Genomic DNA, 13202 nt, shown 5'->3' on the forward strand with positions numbered 1-13202 from the left:
AACGAAAGTGAAATGGTAAAAAAAGCTACACCGAACACGATTACCACGCAAGAAATTTGACACTGATACTGAATTGTAGAAAAAAAAACGGTACGGTACCCAAGCACCACATTCGTTAATTCCACGTTTGTAAAATTTGGCGTTTTAAACCATTTAATAACAAATACAGGATTATTAATAAATACACTGCTACACTGGCACTGTTTGTCGAGCTGACCAACGCTAACCCAACCTATAAGAAGATTCTTTTTTGTCATACAAAAAGTGTATGAAGCGTGTAAAAAGCGAGAGTTCGCTTTTTCTTTACTATTGCTTTTTTGATTTCTTCTTTGAAACCAAAACAGTGACGTGTCCACAATTTATTGTGCAAATTGTCATGATTCTTACGTTTTTAAAAAAATGCATATTTTTTCATTGGCGAGGGAGTATTCAGTACTTTCATGGTCCTGTTATTACTCTTACCTTTATGAATTGTATTCTTGTTTTATAATAAAATGACTTATTTATTGTGTTGACTAGAATTAATATTACAATTGCAAATGTGACGAACCGTCCACTTTGTTTAAAGTGAATTGACGTCCGTGATTGACGTTTTCGTCTGTCTACGTCATTAAATACCAACCACATACCAACCCTACAATGCAATTTCCCTTGTTTCTGCTGTAAAGCAAAAAAACACCGCGTGCGGGAAATCGGACTTCCCGCTCTCCGAGGATAACCGGGAAATCGATTTTGAGGCTATGAGTACAAAAATAGATTTGAATCCAAAAGCCACAGAAGTTTTCACTTCTGTCGTGCGGTCTTACGCACACTGTTTTTTAATACACTGCTGCACTGCACCGTTTATAGAACTAATTTTAACCTACGCCGGCCCAACTTTCGATAAGAAAATCCTTTTTTGTCATACACGAGTGTACGAAGCGTGTAAAAATCGAGAGTTCGCTTTTTCTTTACTATTGCTAGAACGGCCAGGAAAATCTAATAATCCATTTGTTATCGAAGAGTCAAAATTCCTGGTGCACATTACAAAACGACATTTTTGGTAACCTTTGACTGACTCTTCGCCCATGGTGACAGTCGACGACAGAAGTATCATGGTCAACAAATTTTCAAAGTGCTCTGTATTAGGAAGGAAAATGGGAAATCGAGATGAAGTTTGGTGGTCCATCAGGACGCTGGGTTTCACGTTAATCTAATTAATCCAACGTAAAAGATATGTCTATTTCTCTATTCAAGAGTTATACACAATATTAAAGTGTCAGGTTTAATTCAGTTTTTTTTTTATGGTGTGACTTGTCATGATGGATAAATAAAACATCGTTCAAAATGAACGTAAAAGGCGATGTTATGTTTAATTTCGGATAAAAAAATCAATATATAATATATTACTTCTTCGAAGATAACGTATAACATCTTAACAAATAATTACATGACGCATCGAAAAATTCATTCCTTCAATAAATAGAATACAATTTTTTTCTCGTTTTAAGTACCACGTAAAATATGCAAATTCGGTTTTTTAAAATTAATTAAATTACCAGGTATTCTAGAATCTAATTTGTAAACAGATATAGCTATATATACCAAGAACGTAAAGAAAAGAAACACGTAACAAAGATATGGCTAACACATTTGCAAAAAGTCGCTTAGTACTTGAGATCCCAATTAAAACTAACATCTAGCATGTTAATTATTACACTATGAATATATGTAGTAGTTGTATAGCCAGTGCATAATTCAACACTTATCGATTAACACATACTTATTACAAATTAGAAAAAAAAAACCTTTTCCGAACTGACACACATTGCGTTAAATATGAACGATTTTTTTGTAAATTTCCGGAACATATAGACAGAATCTAAAGCTTTGCAAATAATAACTTTCGCCAGTAAGATGTCCCTTGAAAGTATACCCAAAGAATATTTTTCGATTGAATTTTTAATAAAATTACATAAACTAATCTGTTTACACACATATACAAACATTTTAGTCAATATCGTTCTATACCCAAGTTGTTTTTACAGATCCGTAACACATTTTGAAATATATTTCAAAGAAATTTACACCAATTTGACATCCTATATACACACACATAATCAATAAAATTCGGAAAGAACTTCCTATTGAATACTCATATTTTACCGCTCTTGCTCTAACATTAATGAAAATACATACGAGTATATTTTTAAGACACATACCACATGTGTTTGTCTTTTTTAGTAAGTATACGTAAAATATCTTCCAGAAGCTAAAGACACCCATACAGAATTAAAAAGTATTGGGGATTGCTGAGCGAACTTGAAAATTATAAATATTAAAGCAAATACATACAAAAGATAAACAATTTTTGTTTGGCAAGTTGCACAATACTAAGCTAAAATTATTGAACGGATTTGTTACAATCTTTACTCGCTTTAACACAACTAGTGTTATTTTTCGTAGGTGGATCACATGTTGACAGAGACTTGTTATCACTTGTTTTTTTTTGGGACTTTTCTTCCGTCTTACTCGCTTCACCTACTTTATCACATTTCTTCCAATCCCTCTTCTCCTTATCAGATTCTTTATGGCATTCCGTCGACTTATCACATCTCTTACCTTTATCTTGTTCTTGTACATTTTTATTGCAACTTTCGACATTTCTATCACATTTGTTTCTTTCTTTTTTCTCCTTCTGCTGGACGTGTTTGCTTTTGTTTTCCACCGTTCTATCACATTTATCTTTCTTGTCTTTGTCGGTATCCTGACCGTTGTTCGTGGGGGAATCCTTCTCTTCGGCAATTCTCGGCAACAGCTCGCCCGGTCCGGACAAGTTCAACGAAAGACGACTGTCGGAATTGGCATTGGCGCCACTTGTGCTGACCTCCGCTTGCGAACAGTTGACTTCACTCTCGACCTCTTTGTCTTTTTCGGGCTGCGCGTTCGGCCTCCACACCGTGCTACCCGACCGCGCTTGGGACTTAACAGGTGGGGAACTACCTGACGAGCACAACGGCGATATCGAACACTTGCTCTCGGCACTGCGGGGGTGCAGGCGGTCCGGGGACAGGGCCCGCCTCAGCAGGGGCGAACCCGGCTCGGCGCCCTTCGGCCTCACAAACCCCTTTTTGCTCTGATTGCAGACGGCGATGGGTGCAGTGCCGGCGCTGGGGCTGTACGACTGCGTCGTATTCGAACTTCCGGGTTGGTGCCCCACGGGAAAAGCGAGTGGACTTGGAGATCTGGTGGGCGACGCCGGTAATGGTGAAGGTGAAGGTGTTCGTGCGAGCGGTGATAACGGGATGTGACCTACGGACTTGCGACGATTCGGCACTGCCGTCGCGCACGAAGGACTAGCTGCGTGCAGTGCCTTGGGACACGCGCTCGAATGCAACTTGTGTTTTAATCCGTGAAGGGTCGAAGGTCTCTGATAATGCTGCTTGTTATTACGATTACTGGCGACTGGGGTGGCGTTCGGGGAACTCGTAGACGGAGTTTGTGATGACGAACTGCTAGAATGTTGATTGAAAGAATCAGAAAGAGTCAGATTAGAACGGTTAACTGGAGTAGGTGTCCTTATTGTACCAGAAGAAAAAGAATTGTCTTGACTTCGTGGGAACGACTGAAAGCTACGACTAGGAGTCACGCTTATCGGTGATTGAATACTCGCCGCCATCTGCAACAAAACGCACGTAACGCCACCCTACTCCGACATACACTTAAAACCTGTTGCATCTCAACACTAGCTCTTTTATTGCTGATCTTCCTGAACAACGATGTTTTCCTTCTCTTATCGCTATCCCTCTTTTGTTTCCTTTGTCTGTGTAAGCTTCTCTTCGCCAACTTGCTTTGACCAGGTTCTCTCTTGCGTCCGCCAGTTTTAATCGACGTTTGTTCCAGAGGCGTGGCCCTCAAACTGACATGTTCGGAACCGCTCAGGAGCAACTGCAAGACTTGAGTATGGTAAAGACCTTGTACTGCTTCACCATTGATGTGAGTAATCAAGTCCGCAGGTCTTAATCCCGCCTCGAACGCAGGACTACCCTCATCTACAGCCTAAAACACACGTCACGATCACAACACAACAAATCATTCACCCTCGTCGAAAACATTACCATCACCAAGTGGTGCATCGTGTACACATCTGTATCTCCATAATACACGCGTATTGTGTGCACCGTAAAACCAAATCCTTTGGGACCCCGTCTAATTATGATAGGCGGCTTCAAACTGGTAACAAGAGGTGACAACTCCCTACACGGCGACGCATCACGTGAACTAGCCGTACTAGAACCTCCCCCACCGCTTGGCGAGTGAATGTTATGCGTAGGTGTTTGGAATTCGTCTGACGGTATCATCAACGAAAGTCCTGACGTTGATGCGCTCTTAACCACAGATCTAGATTTATGTTTGTTGGAGAGCTGGACGCGTCCAAGCGGTGACAATTCGCGATTTTCCGACGACGACGTACCGGTCTCTAGACTGCTGTGTTCATCCTCCACCGATATAGAAAATTTGGGTAGCATATCACGTGAGTGACCGGTCTTGCGTCTTCTTTGAATTTGAGGAGACACATCGTCACTATCAGTTTGTGACGACTCAGGCGTGCTGATAGTTTTTCCAAAATCCAAAGAAATCTAGTTAAAAAGCGATGAGTGGGTGTTTCGTGACGATACCAACGGAACGAACCTTTCTGTGCTCAACTGTGGCAACTTCCTGTCGTTCTCTTTCCGGCGTGTGAAGACTGATGGGACCTCTGGGGCGCAGCTTGAAATCAGGGACGTCCGGCGTGTCAGGCGTTGTAACAAGTGGAGCATTCGCCTTGATTCCTTCCAAGCAATTGTCCAGATCTACATTTGATAATTTCGACACGTTGGCTTTTCGATATTGAGGAGAACACGAGGAAAATAGTCCGAACACTGGCGAATCATCTGTATCGTCAGTATCATCCTCCAGCTCGTGGTTGTATCTGTCGATGCGGCCTAAAACATCGACAATTTGACAACGATTCGCTCGCAAACCAGAAACGTACTGTCAAAATAACTTGTATCTTCGTCGTGTTCCAACTGGGGTACAAATTCTGCTTTTTGGCGCAGCAGCGAGTTCCAATCTAATCCGTTGAAATAGACGTGTTCTTTCACTTCTTGAGCGCCACCTGTACCTAGCCTGTCGCGTGGGGAATGTTGCAAGAGTACGCTGATGAGATCTTTCGCTTCTTCTTGTACCGGCCAGTCGTCGCTATCGGGCCATTCAATGTCATCTTGAAATTTGCGTTGAGTGAAGAAACGTGACTAAATAAAATGACAAAATACCTTGGACCGTGTGAGCGAACAGTTCCTCAGGAGTATCACCGAAGAAAGGGACGCAACCTACGAGAAATTCGTAAAGAATGATGCCCATCGACCACCAATCGACCGGTTTTCCGTAGCCTTGTCTCAGGATGACTTCTGGCGCGATGTATTCAGGGGTACCGAAAACTTGTTTGTCAGAAAATTGTCTGGCTTCTGTGTCGACGTATCCCTCGTATAGATTAGTAGCCACTAAAACGTTATCTTGTAATTACGTTTGAATAGGTTGATTAGAAACTCACGCGACATCAAACCCATCTTGCTCAGACCAAAATCCGTCAGCTTGATGTGGCCAAGCGCGGTAATAAGTAAACTAAAATGAGACTCCGATTTAAAAGTTAACTTATAATTCTTCGGGTTTACTTACTTGTCAGGTTTTAAATCTCTATGAACTATGCCATAGCTATGTAAATACTCTACGGCGAGAACAGTTTCGGCGAAGTAAAATCTCGCCATATCGGCTGGCAGTGGTCCAATGTTTTTAAGTAAACTGGCGCAGTCTCCCCCTTCGACGTACTCCATGACCAAACAGAGATGCTTTTTCGTTTCAAAGCTGCAATACATGCTAACCACAAACGGATTATCTGCGAAGCTGAGTATGTCTCGTTCGGCAAACACTTGTTCGACTTGATTTCTCAATATGAGATTGTTCTTGTTGATTTTCTTCATCGCAAACCGTTGTCTTGTGTGTTTGTGTTTCACCAAATATACAGCTCCGTAGGCACCATTTGAAATCAGCTTGACAACTTCGAAATCCTGTTCGTTGGGATTCGACAGAGACTTTTTAGCGCTCGGAGTTGACGTGAGACAGACCGACGACCTCGATGACTGATTCGACGAAAAACTGCAATCGCGCAGTTCTTCTTGCAACTCGGCGATAGGGTCTCTGTTCAATCCCAACTTCTGGATTATGTATTGTGGAATATCCGCTTTGATTCCTTGCACAACCTTCACTTGCCCTTCGGCGACCTCCAAGAAATGATAAAACTCTTCGGGATCGAATTCTAAACACTCTAATAAACGAGCGGGTCTCGATATAATTAGCAGCAACTTTTTAATAAAACCGGTGACTAGATTAGCAGCTTCTTCAGACTTATCTTTTGTCTAAAACACGACTGTTTTACAAATTGCATTAAATTTAAAACATCTCCTTACTTCGGTTAATAATCTTTCTAAATTTTCCGACATTTCATAGAAATATCGACTGGTGATTAATTTCGATTGCGACTTGTGCAAACAATCGCGGGCCATTTCCAACACTTGATGATGAACAAAACGAACGATCGGAAGATAATCACAATCTTCACCGAAATCGAACGTTTTGTTCTCTTCGATGTAATGGTTTAAACGCTCTTCCATCTGCTGAGTGGCCTTGGGAAACCTCTCTTTGTACAGAACGTTCATCATGCAAATTTCGTTGTCCATGACAGGAGATCTGCTAGGGCTACTGCAATGGGAACATAATACAGCGTTCTGGTAATTCCAAGGCGCACAAACACCCAATTCACTCCGTCCCAGGCCCCATCCAATGCGAGACACTATCCAAACCAACTGTATCTGGATTTTATTATAATCGGCCTATTCATTTCATTAAAACTGCATTATGAAAATGTTTCCGAGAAAGGTCCAATTTCCGCGCCACAAAACAAGCGCTTCACGCTTAAATAATACGCAATAGAACACTAAACACAAAAACAACGAACAATAAGGAAAACATTCACGAATTTAATTTCAAAACGGCGAAAAACAAGGAGTTTTTAACTTCAAATTCAAAATGTCATTTGAAAAATTCTCGGTGACAAAAACTTAAGATGAATAATATCCCCAAAAAACGCCCGCACACTAGCGCTCTGCGGGGGTCAGTCGAACTACACTTTTGAAAAGGCCGGTTATAAAATAGCAGGTCGTGATTAACAGTATCTCTTAATATTCCGAATATAATTTTTTTCTGGGACAATAAATAATGACATAGTATTAAAAGCTAAAGAAATCATTGTATAACTACAGATATACAGATATTTTAAATCTGTACAACATCGGTTGTTTTTCTGTTTTAACATGTTTTTTTCTTCAGTAATAGTCTGGTACGGGTAATTTGGATTGCGAGCAAGGAAACGGTACAAACCTAAGACTTCTTGATCTTGGTCTGTGTAATGGTGAGCGATGACTGATGGGGTTCTCTTCGTACGTGACTCCCGGTAAGGATGGATTGCTTTCATTGCTGGAGAAATGATGTGTTAATATTCTCATGTCGTCTGATGTAGGCATGTGTGGTAGTTGATGAAGTCTTTCCTGGCTTGAACATTTCGACTGAAATATCGGTAATAAAGCGATTGAATTTTTTAGTCGACAATACATACGGACATATTTGAACTCCCTGGGGTGGTTCCGTAGCCAGAGGAAGGTAGGGAGGCAACAGACCACCTCCTACCGTCACCTCGACATCCAGCAACGATTCTGAAAGATGCACTACAATTTATTAGAGAGCTTTGTAAAATTATGATTTGACACATGCTTAAAATGTGAAGACAAAGTGAAGTTTTACAAGATTACATGTTTAATATGTACACTTACCTTTTGATCGGCGCAAAGGGAAAGTTAATAAAGCTATTGTGTGTTCTCGGACTATCTATAGGGCTGCCACAAATAGGTGACTGAGATCTTGGTAGTACAGGAGATGTATTAGCTACGAAGCTTAATCGGTGAACTGCAGCGGGACGGCTGTTTCGGCGCCCCGCGCTCACATCCTTCTAAAATCAATCGTTTTACACAAAAATCAAACCAACAAATTTTATCGTTACCATATTAACCGATAATGAAGGAGCCGATTTGCCTAGAGCTGAGCTTATTCGGACCAAATTCGACGGTATTGTGTGATGATCTGTGTTAGAAACTGAGAAGTTTTATATGGTCAAAACAAGATTGACAGAAATGAGCAAAGTGCGTATACTTGATTTGGGTCATCCAAGTTAAGAAGCGTGAAACTGCGGTTAAACAGACGTACAGAAATGCCAGTTTGCACGATCGCACAAATGCAGTCGAAAATAAATACAGACCAACATTCTGACAACGGAGATACGGTTTGTTAACAGACTGGCTTGAAACTTGATGAAAAATTTACTTTTTGATTTTTAATTCATACGCTTCAATCAAAATTTACTTTCGTTTTCTTTAAAAAAAATAAGACAGCATTTCTATGGAAATTAAAATCAGATCAGATTCTTGGAAGTCACGTCTCTGCTTGGTGCAGTATTTCTATAGTTACATCAACAACAAACACAGTTTTGTATAACATAAAAAGAGAAAAAGATATGAGGTCAATATAAATACATATAATATAACAAAAAATCTTAAACTTGCTTCTAAATTATAAATACTTCCAACATTTGATAAGAAAAAAAGTAATAATTTTAATGTTATTGTCTGAGCTTGATCCCAACGTTGCCATATAACAGCTAATGTCAAAATCACAATTATTAATTAAATAAAGATAAGAGATTATGTGTTGATTTTTACTATCTCAAAAACAATACATGTAATCAAAGTTTGTTTTTCAATGAAAATATTGCTACAACAAAAATAAATGTATCTGGTTAGTTATTACGTTAATTCAACTAAATAATACAGGGTTATTCTAAATGATTGTAGTCGAAGTAGGCGTGAAAACTCAATGTAAAATTTATGGTTGCCGCTCCATATAAAAAAACATCAAAATAATGTGAATAAATGAGTACGCATGGGAGTTAAATTGGGTGCAAAACAACTCAATATTTCTGGATTCAATCGTTAATTTAACAAAAATAAATAAAAATCTCATCATCGCACTTTTCACCTAAAAAATGACAGTGACAGCGACAAAACTGACAGTTCACATGAAAGCGGCAAAAATGTAATAACATGGGCATGGCCTACTTCGACTACAATCATTTAGAATAACCCTGTATAAACGAGTTAATGGTTTTTGTTAGTTTTTTTTAAACACAATATTCAGTGTGTTACCAATTTCATTAGTATGTCATACATTTTAAAGTGGATTTGAAATTTGAACCACTTTTATGTAAACAATACAGTGATTTTTTACACACACATTAAAGCTTTACTCAATTACAACACAAACTATCAAAACTAATGATCATCGCACAGCAAAAACGGAAATGCAGCAAAATTCCTGTGATATTTTTATGTCACTATTTTAAAACTGTAACCTGCATCACAGCTGGTTAATTTTTTGTGATTTTAATTTTATACAGTAAGTATTCACATACTCAACATGTCAAAAATCCACCTGACCATTGAGGCTGTGAAAATCATATTAAATCTAGTTCACTGTGTATATCTCAAACATAGTCTAATATTAAACAAATGTCAAAAGTGACAGTTCCCAAAGAAAACTTATTTTGTAATTTTTTATTTTGAATGATAATGTGACTGTCAAAACGGCTTTTTTAAGAGAATCATTTGCAAATTTTGAAAAAATTAATCAAGTTACTTCACTCAATAATATTGTAGAAAATTTGCAGCAGAGGGTACAGTATGTGTTTGATCTGTTGGTCCAATTTACAATATCGAAAATGTTTGACATTTGGCCCGTTGTGTTAAAACAAGTGCCCCACAAGATTTACTTGCAGCTGCATTTATACAACGCAGAAACGTGCATTCTTGATGGATGTTTGGGTGAGTCATAAGGTGTGTATTTAACCTGGTTGTGCATGCTTGGGGGCTGGTCCTGTGGCTATCGGGGGCCCCTTGGGTCGGTCCTGAAGAGCTCCGGGATCGTCAAAGACCAAAACTCTGGCCGAATTTGAACGTGCCCGCGGTTTAGCTCCATTGTTGTCCTCCATCTATCACAACCGGATCCAAAAATGAATATCATGAACTTAATTGAAACATTGATTCACACATCGTCACAACACAATCCCTCTACAACGGCACCAGTCGGGGAAATTCGTCGGATGCGGGCCATGGTCTTGTTTTTACGAATTTTCGGCCCATTCGAATGACATAAATAAAAATATATCTTGGCTACGTAATCTGACAAAGACTACAAACAGCTGCGGCTTGTGCGCACGCACCGAAAACTTGCTTTCATTGATATGTTGCCAAATCCAACCCTGACATCATTTATCAAAAATACGACCAATACCAGATATAGGTTGGACTCGGTCAGCATTTAATTTATATGCCCTAAAAACGAGGCTTTTTGACATGTAAAACGTCCCAGGCTTCGCATTCTTAAACCAAAACGCAAAAACCCAACGACATAGATTCGGTTCAATTTGAAATCCATTCGACCCTCTGGCGTCGTAGGCTGATTAATGACTTTTGTAATTGTTGTTAACGCCGCCCTGACCATATACAGGACGACAACTTGACAAGTCTTGAAACCATAAAAAAAAACATGCAACCCGACCATGTTACACTCGAAAATAAATTATACAGAAGTGCAACCACTCGAACTTTTATCAATAATGATAATTAATAAATCTTACATTTTATCAACCTAACAATAGTTCCATTAATTAGTGGCAAATACCCGCATTTTGGCTACTTTCAATTTTTCTTGTGTCCTTTTGCAACTCCCAACTTTGATTCGTCTATGTTAACAGTTAGGAAATTTCATTTCAGTTCACTTACCCATACCTCCGTTTGTCACAACTCACCCCTATAATTTAATTCTGACAAATTGTTAACTAAATTAGTGAACCCCAAAGTCGATAGTTATGTGTTACCTCACTTGGCTCATCTTGAATGGAATATTTTTCAACAGAGTAAAGCCAAAATAAAAAATAAACCAATCGCCAATATGTCGCAAAGAAGTGTGAGAAACGCATCATGTTATCTAATTATCTATGTCCATAACTTGTATTTATTTTACAATTTTTAATTATATTTGGACAGATGAGAATTTTAACTTGTGTACCCAATATGTATTAAAGTAACAAAATTCTTACTTACCCCCATCAACAATAAAATTATCGAGTAGACCGACAATTAATTGCTAGATAAAAACTGTTTGGTTAAGTTTCTTGATTTGTTATCAACAATTTTGTGTCATTAATTTAACAATTATATTTATGGGTTAATTTAAAATCTACAATTTTGCTTTTTTCGGCTGTTTACTGTTCGACTTACCCTACCGGAATTAAAATTTTCAATTATTTTAAACAAATTTCGACCATTCCTCTATATTGCATGACACTGTTAATGCGATTATTTAATTTAGAAATCCCTATAGAATTGTTGTGCGTTTTAGTAGTTATTTATATCCTCTCACAATACTTACCATGTTTACCTTAAATTTATCTTTCTTTTCGTCGTAGGTTGTGAGTTTTTGCGAATACATAAACAAAGTGTGGATTTGTATGCAATTACCGTTCGAAATATACACCTGTATAATGTGTTGCCTACCCATCCCAAATCTTTAATATTTTAAAATACAATTACACTTGTATTCCTAATCTTTTAAATTTTATTATTAGTATTTTAGTAGGTCAATAATAAAAGTGGTTTCTTTCCATTGTATAATTTGTCAGTAAAAATCGAATCTTTTACATTTTTTTATGGAAGAAGAAAGGAAATATTTTAATCAGTTCAATCAGATCCCCCCTTAACAAAAATATATCAAAGAATAATTCGAGTTATATTTAACATCCTCAACGTGCTTATAATTTTGATTGTTCATTCGAATGTAAATTACAAATCATCTACGCTTATGTATCATGCGTTACACACGTGTCAATTTTTACCAATTTAAGTTTGCAGGGGTCACTTTATTACTTTGCGCGAAGAGGAGACTTATTTATCAGTTATGAAAATTCCACTAGTTCGTGTGCAAAATTCTACTCGAAACATTCCATACTGCAACCGGTTATTTCTGAATTTTCCACGACCATTTACCAGTACTTTCTCTGATTTTACCCTAAAACTGCGATAACGCTCAGTCAATAAATGATATATCTGTTGAGTGAAGGATAGCAATTATATGTATGTAGTTGGTGAAGTTGCTGATAGGTCAAATGATACAAGTCGAACAAATAATCGTCAAATCGTTTTAATTGTATTGTACAGAATTCCAGGATTTCCTGCTCCTCAACGTATTTTTCGCATTTCCTCTGTTTGCCCTTGTGGAAGCAACCGAAGTTTAATTGGATTTTGTGCATTCAAAATATCCCAATAACAAATTAGTTGAAGTGTCAAGCGGCGTCTTTTGTTTCTCCTCACGCGTAGACAAAGTCAATTGAACAATCGTTGCACGTTTTAATGCGTATCTATTTATAACTAAATGTGTTGTAAACTATATGACTTTGTCGATACAATGTAAAGTAAATATGTTTTACTTGTCCTAAATGTTTATTTTGTATTTAATTGAATTGAATTTCCCACAACTACAAATGGACAACATGGCCTTGCAAAATAAAACTTATGGTGATTATACACCTGTCAACAGGATATAGTCGTTACAGTCCTCCGAGTTATTAAAACATTCCATCATGCACTTTTTTATGTAAAAGAAAATGAACTGTATTGAGGACAGTTCAATAATTGCACGTCCCTTAAAGTTTCAAGTTTTTTTTTTTTGCAAATAACTGATCTGGTAAATTGTGAAATGAAAAAATCGATTAAATAAGAAAATTACAATTGTGCAATTAATTTCTTCGGAGAATCTGCAATGAAGCCTATCAGCCTTGCGTGCGAGGTAAAATCTAGAACTCAGCGTTTTATTTATTATATTAGGGTTAATAATATAATCGTATTATCAGTTTAAAAATAGATGTTGGATATTATTAATCTAAATAAATAAATTTAAGGTCAATCTATTCCCACTTCCGGATGTCGAGGGATTTAGTAATATTTTTAGGCGACCACCACGTT

At 37.9% G+C, this 13202-nt stretch overlaps 2 protein-coding genes across 5 annotated transcripts in view; one reads left to right on the forward strand and one right to left on the reverse strand.

Annotated features, from left to right (window-relative positions):
• The window catches only part of LOC138140208 (protein phosphatase methylesterase 1-like), a 44803-nt gene extending 36854 nt beyond the window's left edge, over positions 1-7949 (forward strand). Inside the window, exons 8-9 of one of the 2 annotated variants that reach the window (XR_011162452.1) lie at positions 7405-7528; positions 7595-7949. Coding sequence is in view for 1 of the 2 variants with exons in the window: in XM_069061037.1 (XP_068917138.1) it covers positions 7405-7424 (20 nt within the window). In the remaining variant the exon portion in view is untranslated. Of the gene's footprint in view, positions 1-7404 lie in introns of both variants that reach the window. The other variant, XM_069061037.1, reaches the window with a different exon arrangement.
• On the reverse strand, positions 1321-11696 carry dop (microtubule-associated serine/threonine (MAST) protein kinase dop). Of its 3 annotated transcripts, none has more exons than XM_069061010.1 (15): positions 11614-11696; positions 10030-10171; positions 8132-8211; positions 7905-8080; positions 7691-7799; positions 7456-7640; positions 6486-6777; positions 5698-6434; positions 5573-5643; positions 5295-5522; positions 5015-5242; positions 4672-4964; positions 4098-4619; positions 3709-4038; positions 1321-3658 (listed from the first exon to the last, which is right to left on the reverse strand). In XM_069061010.1, the coding sequence occupies exons 1-15, from the start codon at positions 11671-11673 to the stop codon at positions 2384-2386; spliced, it is 4728 nt and encodes a 1575-aa protein (XP_068917111.1). In that variant the 5' UTR covers positions 11674-11696; the 3' UTR covers positions 1321-2383. The 3 variants fall into 3 exon arrangements, with proteins under 3 accessions (XP_068917111.1, XP_068917110.1, XP_068917109.1); XM_069061009.1 differs by having other exon boundaries at positions 6486-6774; positions 8132-8223; XM_069061008.1 differs by having other exon boundaries at positions 8132-8223.
• Positions 11697-13202: the final 1506 nt, after the last annotated feature.

Source organism: Tenebrio molitor, chromosome X (genome assembly GCF_963966145.1).
Source record: "Tenebrio molitor chromosome X, icTenMoli1.1, whole genome shotgun sequence".
NCBI lineage: Eukaryota > Metazoa > Arthropoda > Insecta > Coleoptera > Tenebrionidae > Tenebrio > Tenebrio molitor.

What these genes read in the sequence shown, in the direction of transcription:
- dop (XM_069061008.1), bottom strand. Translation starts at nt 11,673, where the DNA reads ATGTATTCGCAAAAACTCACAACCTACGACGAAAAGAAAGATAAATTT. An exon ending in CCCCAAGCATGCACAACCAG is followed by an intron (nt 8,224 to 10,029) that starts GTTAAATACACA and finishes AAAACTTCTCAG; the next exon opens with TTTCTAACACAGATCATCAC. An exon ending in CAAGATGGGTTTGATGTCGC is followed by an intron (nt 5,523 to 5,572) that starts GTGAGTTTCTAA and finishes ATAACGTTTTAG; the next exon opens with TGGCTACTAATCTATACGAG.